This window comes from Brassica rapa, chromosome A01 (genome assembly GCF_000309985.2).
Source record: "Brassica rapa cultivar Chiifu-401-42 chromosome A01, CAAS_Brap_v3.01, whole genome shotgun sequence".
Classification (NCBI taxonomy): domain Eukaryota; kingdom Viridiplantae; phylum Streptophyta; class Magnoliopsida; order Brassicales; family Brassicaceae; genus Brassica; species Brassica rapa.
Window position 1 is genome coordinate 11,384,925 of NC_024795.2, and position 14,578 is coordinate 11,399,502.

At 30.0% G+C, this 14,578-nt stretch overlaps 3 protein-coding genes, 2 long non-coding RNA genes and 1 other non-coding gene across 8 annotated transcripts; 3 read left to right on the plus strand and 3 right to left on the minus strand.

Annotated features, from left to right (window-relative positions):
* The first annotated feature begins 1,939 nt into the window (after nucleotides 1-1,939).
* On the plus strand, nucleotides 1,940-2,893 carry LOC103870738 (kunitz trypsin inhibitor 6). Its single transcript, XM_009148908.1, has 2 exons — nucleotides 1,940-1,973; nucleotides 2,352-2,893. The coding sequence occupies exons 1-2, from the start codon at nucleotides 1,940-1,942 to the stop codon at nucleotides 2,891-2,893; spliced, it is 576 nt and encodes a 191-aa protein (XP_009147156.1).
* A 1,064-nt stretch (nucleotides 2,894-3,957) lies between these two features.
* On the plus strand, nucleotides 3,958-6,020 carry LOC103870341 (vesicle-associated membrane protein 724). Its single transcript, XM_009148471.3, has 5 exons — nucleotides 3,958-4,209; nucleotides 4,949-5,090; nucleotides 5,179-5,299; nucleotides 5,502-5,564; nucleotides 5,656-6,020. The coding sequence occupies exons 1-5, from the start codon at nucleotides 4,017-4,019 to the stop codon at nucleotides 5,803-5,805; spliced, it is 669 nt and encodes a 222-aa protein (XP_009146719.1). The 5' UTR covers nucleotides 3,958-4,016; the 3' UTR covers nucleotides 5,806-6,020.
* A 63-nt stretch (nucleotides 6,021-6,083) lies between these two features.
* TRNAK-CUU lies at nucleotides 6,084-6,156 on the minus strand. The gene has a single exon. It is a non-coding gene; the product is annotated as a tRNA-Lys (tRNA).
* Nucleotides 6,157-6,676: 520 nt separating this feature from the next.
* Nucleotides 6,677-7,569, minus strand: LOC103870356 (60S ribosome subunit biogenesis protein NIP7 homolog). The gene has a single exon (XM_009148490.3). The coding sequence runs from the start codon at nucleotides 7,429-7,431 to the stop codon at nucleotides 6,868-6,870; it is 564 nt and encodes a 187-aa protein (XP_009146738.2). The 5' UTR covers nucleotides 7,432-7,569; the 3' UTR covers nucleotides 6,677-6,867.
* A 712-nt stretch (nucleotides 7,570-8,281) lies between these two features.
* Nucleotides 8,282-12,630, plus strand: LOC103870367. Of its 2 annotated transcripts, none has more exons than XR_004456922.1 (2): nucleotides 8,282-11,696; nucleotides 11,935-12,630. It is a non-coding gene; the product is annotated as an uncharacterized LOC103870367 (long non-coding RNA). The 2 variants fall into 2 exon arrangements; XR_633402.2 differs by lacking the exon at nucleotides 8,282-11,696 and adding an exon at nucleotides 11,721-11,805.
* A 488-nt stretch (nucleotides 12,631-13,118) lies between these two features.
* On the minus strand, nucleotides 13,119-14,575 carry LOC117133078. 2 transcript variants are annotated; one of them, XR_004456921.1, is made up of 3 exons: nucleotides 14,096-14,107; nucleotides 13,926-14,041; nucleotides 13,119-13,733 (listed from the first exon to the last, which is right to left on the minus strand). It is a non-coding gene; the product is annotated as an uncharacterized LOC117133078 (long non-coding RNA). The 2 variants fall into 2 exon arrangements; XR_004456919.1 differs by having other exon boundaries at nucleotides 13,926-14,575.
* Between the last annotated feature and the right edge of the window lie 3 nt (nucleotides 14,576-14,578).

Here is a 14,578-nt window from a genome sequence, read left to right on the forward strand (position 1 = left end):
TTTATTATAAAATTTATAGTCAGATACAAAACAATTTATAGTTAAATGCTAATCAAACAAATAAATATATTTTCTAAAATATATATGAATGTTTTTAAAATTTAACACAACAATAAGCATATATATATATTGATAATAACTAATGAATATATATTAATAATATTTTATTTATATGTTATATTTGATAATTGACTATAAGTAAATATAATAAAATTCTCAAAAATAAAATATATTTTTAAAACATAAGATAATTCTTAAATATATTGTGTTTTTATATCTGAAATAATATATTTTATTATAAAATATAAAGTTTAATGTTTGATTTATCTTTTTAAAAATATAATTAATAATTTATTATGTTAGTTTTGATTTAATATTTATAAGCAAATAAACATCTATAAAAACACTATGTCCGCATGTGCGGGCAGAACACCTAGTATAAGGTAAATAATATAATATTTTATTTGTACTTCCATAAATTGCATGTATAAACATTATTTAACTTATAATTTTAGTAGGATTATACACACTAAATTAGGATTTTTTCAAAAATATTATCTCATTATATTTCTTAATTATGTTTCATATTAATTTGTCACATTTATTAATTTATCGAATTTCCACTATACATTTATATCTGAAACTTAAAAGAAATACTTGAATCCATTGTAAACCAACTTGATTTTTAGTTCAAGTATAATATTTAGAATTATATGCTAACTATTACTCTTATTTAATTAATAAGTTTTATATAACAATATAGATTATTTAAACTAATGATTTGGCTAAAATTATTAAAATATGATAATAAGAAAAATAACCAACTAAAAATTATTATAAGAACATAACAAATAAATAAAGTAATAATATGACAAATAAACAAAATATCAAATAATAATATAGATAGATAGATTAAATTCAACATTATTTTTGCCAACATATTAAATACTTTATAAAAAAAATTCATATCATTTTAACCGGACTAGTGCAAAGTTTAGTTTGCTTTGACCCAATAAATATTTTCAGTTGCAAAAGATAAGACTTTACGATGACAACACGTTTCAGGATCGATCTACATATTATGTGGGATTAAGTTATATTGTCCCTAAACACCTACATGGATATGAGCCCTTGCTTTTAGCTCATTTGAATACTGAGAAAGAGAGAAATTATATCCATGTATTGTTTGTAATTTCTCTTGAAAATTAGTCTAAACCATTACATAGACCCAAGATATTTCCATGTTAATAAAAATTATAAAAGAAAAAAGAAAGTTATTGTCAAAGTGAGGTATGAAAGAATCATCATATATAAAACTTGTGTTAATTCGTACGAGCAAACAATTAAGAAACTTTTTTTTTGAATAAATCTCACATAAGCCTAGCTAGGCGTCAGCGTTCGGAACCCATCGAATTCGGGTTGATTGATTCGAATTGGATTTTTTTGTACTATGCTTATAATTTTTATTCGGGTTTTACTAATTATTGGGCAAGGTTCGGTTTCTTCTGGGTTCAATTTGAATCAGATTATAATCAGTGTCTAGAATTATCCATGAATATTTTTTAAACTAAAAATTCGACAAAAAATACATAAAATATAGAAATTATTTAAAATATAACTGAAAACTAGTTAAACTGTCTAAACCAACTAAAAGTATTAAAATAACAAATAAAACAAACTACAAAATATATAAAATACTCTACAACATCTAAATTACCTTAACATATATAAAATATGATATATTTTATTGATTTCGAGTATTTATGGAGTTCTGTTCAATTCAGATTGTACCCGAGCCATGTTTGGACATTTTTGTATAACGGTTCAGATCGGATTTTGATTTTTTACTTCGAGTTAAAGTAGGGACTTCGGTTTAGGGTAGAAACGCACAGGCCTAAGCCTATCTTTTAGAAATATCAACCTCCACATCAGCCTATCAATGGCGTTGACTAAGATGCGGTCGAAATCTCCAGGTTGTAAGGGGATAAAGAATGATTATAAACTTCAAAGCACGTCCCACATTTTCAAGTTGAGAGAAAAAAAAAAAAAAGCAATTATAAGCATCATTGACGGATATCAATTCTTTATTTGCTGCCGGGTCGTAAGGAAAAAAATAAACGCAAGCACGTTCAGCATGACGAGTAGAAAACAAAAGAAGACGAGCACTGAATCCCACTAAATTATATCCCTAGCTAGCTAATCTCTATAAATACACTATAGCAAGCAATAGTATCATCAAATGAACCAAACAAAATATTACAAAGCAAGAAACGAGATGATGATGAAAACAGCTGGTGGCGCAATTACAATATTCCGTTTGATGATATCTTTTTTGCTGGTTGCAATAACAGCATCTGGTTTTGTTTCTGGTGAGAAGGAAATAGTGCTTGATACTATCGGGAGGCCAGTGGAGTTCTATGCTCCGTATCACGCCTACTTCGAACGACCGGGAGCAAATGCCCTGATTTGTCGTTACGGGAGCATCGAAACTTCTGGCTTTTCATGCCCGCAAAGAGTGGTATTGCTCTCTTATGGAAGGGAACTACGAATGATAAATTCACAAGTTACATTTATACCAACGTCATCAGATTCAGATGTGGTACGTGTATCAACCGAGCTTAAAATCCGTTTCCAATTTCCCAATCACTGCGAGGAGTCGGGGTATTGGAGAGTTGCAGACAGCTCATTGCCAATCAGAGAAATAGTATTGACGGGATCCAAGTCAAGCAATGACACCACCTTCACCATAAAAAAGTCTGGCGTATCATACCAGTTTGCTTTCGGAAGTGCTGACAAACCAACGGCTATCGGTTTAGATTCTCTAGATTCTGGTATACAGAGGTTGATATTGTCGAACGACTATGCCTTTGACATTCAGTTCGTACCGTTGTAGTGTTCCCCTTTTACAGACTACTCTTGTATCTTCTTCTTTGTTTTTTTTTTTTTTTTTTCTGTTTCTGTTTTCTTCATGTAATATATTTCATTTCAAATCAAATAAATCTGTGGTATTTTTCTTTTTCTTCTACAGAAGAGTGCAGTTATGAAAATATTTGTAAATCTTTGTATTTCCATATATGAGAAAATCAAATATATTATTAACAAAAATAACCAAAAAGAATCTACCAAAGGACCTTAAATTTTTCTTCCATCAGACTTAAACTTTTTTGTTGATTGTTCACAAAATGTGCTTGACTCGGGAGAAGCAAGAGAGACGATGTGAATTTTACTCCGGAAACAACAACAAAATATCTCATTGTTAGATAAAGACTCTGTTGTATAAGGGTAAGCGTTGACCTATAATAATTTTTAAAACCTATAATAATTTTCTTTTAAAAATAGATGTAAAATTGTACTCTTAACCAATCAAACATTGGTATTCATTATTTATTCTATAAAATTTGCAAATTTGGCATAAGGGTATGGAACCGTTGTTGCATGATATGCCAAGCTCTAGTTTCACCTTTATATATACTACTATCAAATACGCCATTAGCGTTCTAATCCTTATAATGCAAGCGTTTATATTTAAACATGAAACACAAAAAAAGTTGAAATAATTTTATTTGTTTTTTAAGAAGAGGGAAAAAAGGAACAGCTACACACTATGTTGTGTGGTAATTTGTATCTGATTCAGACTAAAATAATTATTTATAAATATTCTAAAATCTTTATCTAAGAAAAAGCAGTCCTAAATAAATATAAAAGATATAGTAAAAGAGAATGTATATTTTTATATGAAAACATTGAGTTTTGTGGGACTTTTGACATTTTCTTCAAATTGACAAAATACAAATTAGAGATGGGGTGAGAGAGATTCGAACTCGAGACGTTTTGACATTTTTAATGACTTGAAGTCTTGAAGGTAGTAAAGCAAAAAGCGAACTAGAGAAATGGAGTAAAGTAGTTTGTGGAGGACACGGGAAAATACATACATGTTCCTTTGCAGCAAAGGTAAATAAATAAAAAGATCCCAAAACTCTCTCTCTTCTCTTTGAGCCGACTCGGTGGACGACTCAATGGGTCAGGAATCGTTCATCTACAGCTTCGTCGCGAGAGGCACTATGGTCCTGGCGGAGTACACCGAGTTCACGGGCAACTTCCCGTCGATAGCAGCTCAGTGTCTCCAGAAGCTTCCTTCCTCCAGCAACAGCAAGTTCACTTACAACTGCGATCACCACACCTTCAACTTCCTCGTCGAAGATGGCTTCGGTTCCATTCCCTCTCTCTCTCTCTCTTCTCTCTTTAGCTTTTGATAGATCTAATCTAGCTCAAAATCATTCTGCATCATCTGAATCTCGCCTCTTTGTTTTGTCTATCAAGATTGAATTGATAACAGAGCAACTTCAGTTTCTCCACTTGTTTGTTCCTGTAAGAAACAGTTATAGTTTTGGAGATGAACATGTGTTTTGAAACCAACGGTGTTTCAGTTCACTGTATTATAAACTTTCCATCTTTAGCATGCATGAGAGTGGTAGGATTTGACTCAATACTACTGTCCCCGTTTTGGAATATGTTTTACAAGTTTTCATTTAACAGCGGAAGATCATTGAAGATGTTTGTGCTAGCTAGTAGTCTTTTTATTAGAAACTAGTTAATGAGAGTCTCAACAGGAAGCTACTCATGGACTGGAGATGTTTAGGCGCAATAATATACTAATTTAAAAGTTCTTACACATTGGTTATATATAGCATTGTTATTCTATGTAGCGTGTACTTGGTTACTTGGATCCATTTAAACAGTGGTAGATCATTTGCTTTTATGTGCTCCTGTGGTCTTTACAGGACATAGAAACTGATTAGTGCTTCTTCATTTTATGAGGAGGCATAGTTCGTCCGATATGATGCGTCCTTTTGAATATTCTTGACTCTGGTCATTTTATTTACACATCCCTCCTAGAAAATCACATATATATATATATATATATATTTCATTGTTTTTACGTTTTCAGCATATTGTGTTGTGGCGAAAGATGCTCTTAGCAAGCAAATCTCGATCGCATTTCTGGAGCGGGTGAAAGCTGATTTCAAGAAACGGTATGGGGGCGGAAAAGCAAGTACAGCTATCCCCAAAAGTCTCAACAAGGAGTTCGGGTACTTATTAACACTCAATCTTTAGACTTCTTGGGGACTGTAATGAATAGATGTTAGAGATTTCGATCTTAACCACTCACATTTGCAGGCCGGTGATGAAAGAACACATGGAGTATATTGTTGACCATGCAGAGGAGATTGAAAAGCTAATTAAAGTCAAGGCTCAAGTTTCAGAAGTCAAAAGTATAATGTTGGAGAATATTGACAAGGTAAAGAGGCTCATGATAATTGGCGCTGTTGCATTCACTCTTATGTCTTTCCGCACACTTTAGACAACCAATCATTCTTCTTTGCTTTACCTTTTAAAATGATGGGCCTGCGTATATCAATTACTATAAATAGCATGATGTCCCTTAAAACAAAGACAAATCATTATGCACAAAAAACATTTTATGATTGGTCTGTTCTCAGGCAATCGACAGAGGAGAAAATCTGACGGTCCTTACTGACAAGACCGAGAATCTACGCTCTCAGGTAATAGGCAAACTTGATCTTTTATAGTTAAGTGTCTCTCTGAAACTATCAGCCACTTTAATCTAATGTTTATTTTAAACATGTATTTTAGGCGCAAGAGTACAAGAAACAAGGGACACAAGTGAGGAGGAAGCTGTGGTACCAGAACATGAAGATAAAACTTGTGGTTCTCGGGATCTTGCTACTACTTGTTCTCATTATCTGGCTTTCGGTTTGTCACGGGTTTAATTGCACAGATTGAAGACAACCTCGGGATGTGATATTAGAGCCTTTGGTGAGGAATGGTGTGTCTGAGACAGAAGTCTCCGGTGGAGGGGTAGGAGACTGAGGGAGAGTGACAAGATGGTAATTATGTTGTAAGGTTTTTTACTTTTGATGTTGTATGATTAATTTTTTCTTTTGGAAGGACCATTTGCATCTTACATGATGCGTAGCAATGAAATGTATTCTTTACTTTCTTTCTGCCCAAACAATGCTACGTTAAACTTTTAAAAATTGAAAGAAAAGAATATCGACAAACGCCCACCGTGGGGCTCGAACCCACGACCACAAGGTTAAGAGCCTTGCGCTCTACCAACTGAGCTAGACGGGCTTGTTGACTTGTTATACCCATTACGATATAAATACACAGTTTAGTTTCTCGAGACCCAAACCAATGTTACATCCTGAGCGACGCGTGACTTTACACTTTGCAGAAACAAAGACCAAGACACTGGTTTCGACTACATTTTACTCCTGTATTAAGTGTAAAGAAGACAATGAATCTCAACCCCACTTTTAGAATATCTTCTGAAAGCAACCTTCTGGTTTGAACAAAACCAAGACGTTTCTTTGGGCTGAACTGAGTTTAACGTAAACTCAGGTTATCCAATGAGCACAATATATTTTTCACAAGAATACCCCAAATTTTTTTGGAAGTTGAGCAATAGTCGAAAATGGTATACAAAGTAAAACCATCTGTGTACCACATCACTGGGAAGTATTACAACCAAACATATAGTTTTCTTATATGTGCCTAGCCAAGTGCTAATTCCCGACATGTGAACATTTTGATTTTTTTTTGAACAAGTATCAACAAAAGTAGAGCTGGTTTTCCAAACAAATCATGGTCATGAGCTTAAATAGTACGTAAATTTTTAGCTTTAACATACTCTCTCAAGACACTTCAGCCACAACACAGATTCAGACAAATCAAGACTTTCATAGATCCAACACCACAATTGTAGCCACAAGTAGATAATATCTTAAACCTCAAAAAACAAGAAACACAACGAAAGCTAAACAAAACCACCTTTCAACCAATTCAAAGCTCATCTTCATCCCTCAGATACTCACCAATATCAGCCTGATGAAGCACAACGATCCCATTCGGATCCAACTTCCGACAATCCTGCGTACTCTTCGCCGCGATCCCAAACCCCAACGGAACATCAGACATGGAGAACACGACAACCCCATCTCCAGGCACAATACTATCGGTAATCCTCCCTAGCCCTCCTTTCAAGACATGGTTCCCGTAGAGAAACGACATCTCCGAAGTGGGTTTCAGCCAAACCTTGTGCTTCGCGTTCGCGGCCAAGAGGTTGAGCGACATGATCGTAAGGTGGAAGCTCCCAGCGTGGGTGTACTTCCCGATGCAGGTTCCGAGGGAGACTAGGTTTTTGCGGGAGATGTTGGTGGCTCGCTTCACGAGAGACTCGCTTACGTAGAAGACTCTGTTCCTCTGGAGGCGGAAGCAGTAGCGCCCGGCTTCGGGTTCGGGTCCTTCGTGGGATGGGTTCTCGACGATGTTCTTGAGGTTGTTGCCCACGAATTTGAAGATCTTCTCGAAGACCACTGTCGTCTCGTTCTCGTCTAACGGCCGCATCTTTTTTTGGGACGGAGGAAGCTCTTTCTCTGTTTTTAGGGTTTTAGAGGAATTTAGTACTAAACATAATGTGGCCGACAAGTTTCTCTAATTTTCAATTTGGTCCTATACAAATAGGTATTTGTCATCCCAACCCCTGAACTATTGATAACATTACCGCTTTTGTACCATGTTTTGTCTTTCCTTTTACTAGCTTCACCTGCAAGCCTCAAACACAATAATTCAGGAGAGGTTACCGGATCGAGTGGGCAATATCGCTAAAACGATGAAATATTTATCCTAACTCTTAAATTGTTTTAAATTACTAGATTTTATAACGATGAAATTTAATTTAGTTTTATAATAACTTTTAAACTAACACTTTAACTGATTTGTATAATTTTCTTATTTAAAATATGATGTGTTGTTTTTAATATTTATTTTTATTTATAATTATACCATGTTATTAGCTATTTAGTTTCTTGTATTTATACATGCAATAATCATGTTTATAAACATATTCATAGTTTTTGAAAAAATTAAATTAAATTTTAAAATATTATGTAGATTAGTCAATGCGTGTAAGCTGTTAATACATTATAATATTTTATCAAAAAAATTATATATATTTTTTATTTGAATAACATAAGCGATTAAACTATATGCATAATATATAATTTTGCTTTATATTCAGAAAAACTTAATAATTAATGTGTCATTTTTATACATATATATATATGTAATAGTATAATATTTAGATTTAAAATTTAATCACAACAAATATTTTCATATACAAAATAATATACAATCATACAAGCTTCACTACATTACAATATATCATAATTTACTTTTTTTTTATATGAAAAATATTATTTTGGTACGATAGATAATATTTTTTTTTTGGAGTTTCCATGAATATTTTTAAGATCCTTTAAAAACTATTATATAATTTGATAAAAAATATTTCTAGTTGCTAAATGTTGGCAATAAGATAACGGTAGTTAGTTAGTTAAATACTTTTTTAAATGTTATAAGTTTGTAAATTTGTATGTTTTTAGTTTGTTGATGATAAATTCATATTTATTATTTTTCTATCATTCTTTTATGTTATCTTTCATGCTAATTTATTGTTGGTCGTCTTTATAATTTTATTAAAAATCTTAACTAACTTATTTGACATGCTTTCTTAGATTCTTTATTTTTTTTTTCTAACTTGTAAACATTGTTCTCTAAATATTTTCTTCAACATAACTCAACATGGAGCATCTTAAACTTTATATGTTATATGAGGTGAATCAGACTAATGATTATATGAATTCATCATTTAGTTTGCTTTAATAACAATAATTTTTGAAAATCTTGTGAATCATATCATGTTAGATTTGTTTCAGTATAGCTTATTTCTTTAGTTTCTATGAAGATTTTGACTGTAACTGACTATAAGAATATTTGTACAAACATAAAATTATAGTGTTGATTAATATTTAAAATTTTAATGGATAAATAAATTTGTTAGCTTTTTGATTGATTAAAATAATTTAAAACAAATAAATAAGTTGTGGCTTGCGACCTTGTCTCTATTCTCTTACTTAACGTTTTTCAGATAAAGCGAATGTAAATTTCAAATATTTTTCTTATATTAGAATTATTCCCTACTCTATCCGATTTTTTGGTGTGATACATTTTTCGTCTATTGGATTTTGTCTTTGACTTTGTATGTCTACATTCCGTCGCGGATGTTTTACATTTTTCTTTGTACTATTTCTCATTCACCGTTATTGTTCATTCACTTCAAACCCTTTATTCTTGACACTTTCCTTGTTCATGAAGATTATGTTTGGTTTTTCGATTTGGATATTATTTAAGAAAACACATTTGATATTGATTTATAATTTATTTTGAAAATACACTTTTTGAAATTTTATTTGAAGAGTATATTTCTATTTTGTGTTCTTGGAAGGACAGATATTGTATCTTCATATTTTATATCATTTTGGTTAATTTGTTTGTTAAATTTCCAAATATTTAAAAAAAAATATATATATATATATATATATATGTGAATGATTGAATTTTAATGATTTATTTATTAGTTAACCTTATTTGATGTTGAATTCCATTTTGTATTATCAATTTTGGAAATTTAATATTTTAAAAATAGTACTGTAATTATAATTTTTCATATTTTGATTGTTTTTTCTCTAATCCTATGTGTATACTGTCAATTACTTATAGCCTCATATATAATATATGTTTTACTTATTTTAATAATTTGTATCATTTTATATTAATTTTAAGATAATGAAGTATAATTGGGTTATATAAAATTTAATATGAAGTTTTATTCAAAGTATGCTTTATTATTTTTTCTATTTAGATTTTTATCAAATTATACTCTTTAAAAACTAATATTTAGATATCTTTTTCTTGTATATGTAAATGTGTAAGTGTATTTATAATCGTGTTTATATTATTTATGAATCTTATTTTTTTTTTAAACAATATTGATCATTCTATTCATAATAAAGAATAGTACACTTTATAATTATTTTTATTATAATTTTTTTTGTCCATCTTTCTATTTGAAAAAAACATAAGAAAATTAATGCATATGTACAATATCTAGCTTTACTTCTATTTGAAAAAACATAAGAAAAGTAATGCATATGCACAATATCTTCGTTTACTTTGTATTTACCAATTTTTTACAATGAAAGTAAAAGTATTATATATTTTTGTGAATATATGTATTTGACATACTCATACTGAAGTCACTTAAATTCATATGTGTTAGTATTTAATTTAGAGTTCAATCATAATAAATATTTTTATAAAATTTAAATCGTAATTTTATTTTAGGTATAATAAAAAGAAAAATAAATATATACAACTTCAAATTAATGTTAAATAATTTTTTATTTATTAAAATAAACACATATAAATAAAAATATATTAGATACATCTTCTACTTGATCTAGTTAAAATATTAATTAATGGCGTGATTATGATGTTTTATTAGTTCACATCATATTTCATAAACTTAGATAACACATTTTTCAACTGATGAATGTATAATTAATATATTTCATATCTTTATTTTCTGTTGTCGAGAGCATGAGACTATACTCTAATGTTAATATTATTGTAAATATTATTTGAATTTTCAACTAATTTATTTTAATTTTAGCCTCTTTGACTTTTTTTATGTTGTCATATATATATATTAATAACATTCTATTTCAAATATCTATCATTGATAGAACTCGTGTGATATCATTTTTAGTTTTATATGTTATGTTAATTTTTTTAATAAAGTTTCATAAGCATATGTCCTATAAATTTTATCGGTGAATTACACTAAAGACTTACGAAAAGTCACCATATAGTTTGCATAATGTTTAATGACTATATTTAAAAAAAAACTTATTGATTATAGAATATTTAGAGTTTTTTCTTAAAAATATATTTGATTAGTTTAATGAATATTTTTATTATGATTTTCTTAAAAACATTATGTCAAAATTTATTAAATTATAATTGTTGATTACTAAATAACTACGTTTATGGGGAATTGCCACTAATACCACTTTCCTAATACCACTTTTCAACTTTACACTTTTCAATTTTACCATTAAAATTTTAATTGGCAAAGTACTTTGATACCCCTAACTAATTAAGCCTAAGACTAACTCTTCTCTCTTACATCTCACGATAATTAAATCTCATCATCTCACAAATCGGCGACGGATTCCGGCGGTGACGAGTTCTCCGGCGAGATTGGACGACTCTGCAGAGTTGTCCGGCGAGATCCGACGAAGCTACGGCGAGATTCGACGAAGCTACGAAGAGATCCGACGAAGCTACAGCGAGATCGTACGAAGCTGCGGCGAGATCCGACGAAGCTGCGGCGATCTCTCTCACGACGCTAAGAAATGCTAACAAAAGTCAAAGGATAATAGATGTTGATTTTCGTCTCTTTCTGTAATTGTAGCTTTTGTTTCTCAAAATCGATATGTTTCTGCGAAGGAAGACGGAGTTTTTCTCGTGAAGTTTTCAAATCTCAAGTTTATAAAATCTTATAAATATTTATCAGTGAAGAAAGTAGTGCTTATGTATTATCGTTTTTGATATGTCTTTGTTGATCTTTCTTATTTTGAGATTTTTTTTGTGTTGAATATTTTCTATTCCTTCCTTGATCCCTATATTTCTTATAATCAGGGTCATGATGATTGAACCAACGATGCTCCAGTGACCATATCCAATTGCTCCGACCAAATCTCGCTCCGGTGAACACCAACAAGCTCTGGTTAACACGATCGACAAACTTAAAGATATTTTGTGTCAGTGGATTTGATTTCCGAGTTCAATTGAGTAAATTAGTTCAATTGAATCTATGTAAAACCCCAAATCTAATTGACGTGTTTGAACTTTGAAGTGCACATTTCTGAGTTAAATTACAGTGAATCTTGTTTTTGGAAGTGAGTGCTTATGCGTAGGAATAATATGTGATTGGGCTGTGTCCAGATTTTGAAGATCGACGAGGTTGGTGAGCTGTTTGAAGAAGTAAGAGGGACTCAGAACAAGAACGTGGTTTGTGAGATCAAAGAATTGCAGATTTATAAAGCTTTATAAAAGTTGCAGAGTTGGCTTCTTAACACCATCTTCTCTCTCATCTTCTTCAGACATCTCTTATACTAAAACAATCGTATATCTCTCCTAAGACTTGCAAAGTTGAATAGGTTAGTTGGACATCTAAGTGAATTTGGCTGCAATTGTTTTTTTTTTTTTACAAAAGAGAAGAGTGTGATGTGGAGAAACCTTGATGTTCTCAGATTATGTTTGAAATGACAACTTTTTGTTGACAACAAGGAATTATCTCTAATGTTCAGATGAGAACCTTATATAGTCCTTTCAACTCATAGTCTTGCTCTTTCCATGAAATGGCCTGTTATTCTGTGGCTAAGTAATTGAAACTACTCATTTTTACTACATTTTGTTTCTTGTAATAGAAATCAAGCTTGGTTAGGTTGACGTTGAATGGTCTAGATTTTGTGCCAATATTCATGTGACCAAATGGGTTACATGAAGGGAACCTTATACGGAAGAGAGAACAAGAAGAGAAATAACACATTGTATCCAGAATTCAAGTAAAGAAACATATCGTTCAGATGTTTTTAGTGTCTAAATTATGAAGGTAAATTAGGATTCCATATCAAATGATTAAAATACAGACAAAAGATATACTTTATAAAACCATGAACAAACAAATTGTTTACATACCCTCTATAAAAAGTTTATAGATTCTTTATAAATAATTTATATACCCTTATAAATGGTTTATAAAATTTATGTATTGTTTTTATAAACATTTATAAATTATTTATAAACAGTTATTAATTATATACATATAAATCCTTATAAACTATTTTACATACTCTTATAAATTGTTTTATAAGCCTTTATAAATGGTTTAAAGACTCTTACAAAAAAATTGTAAACCTTTTTAAAAGGTTTATAAAATTCAGAAATTGTTTTTAGTAGTTTTTATAAATGATTTATAAACTCTTATTAATTATTTATATATCCTTATAAACCCTTATAAACAATTTTACAAACTCTTATAAATTGTTTTTATAAGTCAGAAATTGTTTTTAGTAATTTTTATAAATGATTTATAAACTCTTATTAATTATTTATATATCCTTATAAACCCGTATAAACAATTTTACAAACTCTTTTTAAAAGTTTTATAAAATTCAGAAATTGTTTTTAGTAATTTTTATAAATGATTTATAAACTCTTATTAATTATTTATATATCCTTATAAACCCTTATAAACAATTTTACAAACTCCTATAAATTGTTTCTATAAGTCCTTATAAATTACTGTAGACTCTTATAAATGATTTAAGAGACTTTCTAATTGGTTCCTAAACCTATAAACCTTATAAATTGAATACATAACCCATATTAATTGTGTATATACTTTCATAACGTTTTTATAAACAATTATAAATGGTTTATAGACTTTATTAATTGTTTTATAAACCTTTATAAATGTAAACATTTATAAATGGTTTTGAGACTCTTACAAATAATATATAAACCTTTATAAATAGCTTATAAACTTTACAAACTGTTTTATATATTTTTATAAATTATTTCTAAACTTTTATTTTCTCTTAAGCTTTATTTTCTCTTCATTTTTATCTTCTTTCATGTGTTATTGCCGTACATCATATACTGCAAAAAGTAAAGCCACAAATCTTCGTCCCCCTTAGCTTTTCTTCATTTTATATTCTTGTTGAACTAATTGCACAACACTGTAAAAATCCATGTCATCCAAGATCAGGATGTGTTGGGGTCACCAAATGTTTGTATTCCTTAGAGAATCCAAATAATGTATTAACCACAAGATGTAACAAAGAATAAACAATGTATTATAAGTCTCTCTAATTTATAAATTTATAAACCCCTATAAAACTACATTTATAATCTTTTATAAAACACTTAACATTATTGACCAAGACACCGATTGGATAATCACTTTTGGATTGTCTAGTGGTTATGTTCCAGCTTCATAAATCCTTGGAGGCAATCATGAAGATGTGCAAGATTCATTGCTGTCTAACTGCAAGACGAAATAAAAAGATGATGTTAACTTTTAATCGTGGTCTAAAGATACCTTATCCAAGCATAATGTTCATGTATTTCGGTAACAGTCTTACAAATAACACATCACAAGACTTCTCGAGTTCATACGTTTATATGTTGTTCTATAGACATATATGATGAATTCTTGTTTAAGAACTTCTTTTATAAAACCTTGTAAATCGTTGAGCTGTACTATCAACAATATCCTAAAATCCAGATTTATAAGGGGTTATAATTCCTTAATATGCAGTGTACTATCAGAAAATCTCTCTCTTAGCCGGAACTATTCAGATGACAAGTCCAAATCAACCGTATTCTATTTTTGGATAAACAGAAGGAAGAAAATCCTAAAATTACTTGAAACCCAGATTTATAAAGGATTTTAAGTTGTCAAAAAACTCAATGTTCACTATCAAAACTGTTTCTCTTAAATCGACATGTTCAAATGAGAAGTCTAAAACAAAAATGATATGAAGTTAATAAAAGGATGATATGAACTTCTAATCATGGCTTA

What these genes read in the sequence shown, in the direction of transcription:
- LOC103870356 (XM_009148490.3), bottom strand. Translation starts at nt 7,431, where the DNA reads ATGCGGCCGTTAGACGAGAACGAGACGACAGTGGTCTTCGAGAAGATC.
- LOC103870341 (XM_009148471.3), top strand. Translation starts at nt 4,017, where the DNA reads ATGGGTCAGGAATCGTTCATCTACAGCTTCGTCGCGAGAGGCACTATG. An exon ending in CCTCGTCGAAGATGGCTTCG is followed by an intron (nt 4,210 to 4,948) that starts GTTCCATTCCCT and finishes TTACGTTTTCAG; the next exon opens with CATATTGTGTTGTGGCGAAA. An exon ending in AGTCTCAACAAGGAGTTCGG is followed by an intron (nt 5,091 to 5,178) that starts GTACTTATTAAC and finishes TCACATTTGCAG; the next exon opens with GCCGGTGATGAAAGAACACA.
- LOC103870738 (XM_009148908.1), top strand. Translation starts at nt 1,940, where the DNA reads ATGGCGTTGACTAAGATGCGGTCGAAATCTCCAG. An exon ending in GATGCGGTCGAAATCTCCAG is followed by an intron (nt 1,974 to 2,351) that starts GTTGTAAGGGGA and finishes TTGCAATAACAG; the next exon opens with CATCTGGTTTTGTTTCTGGT.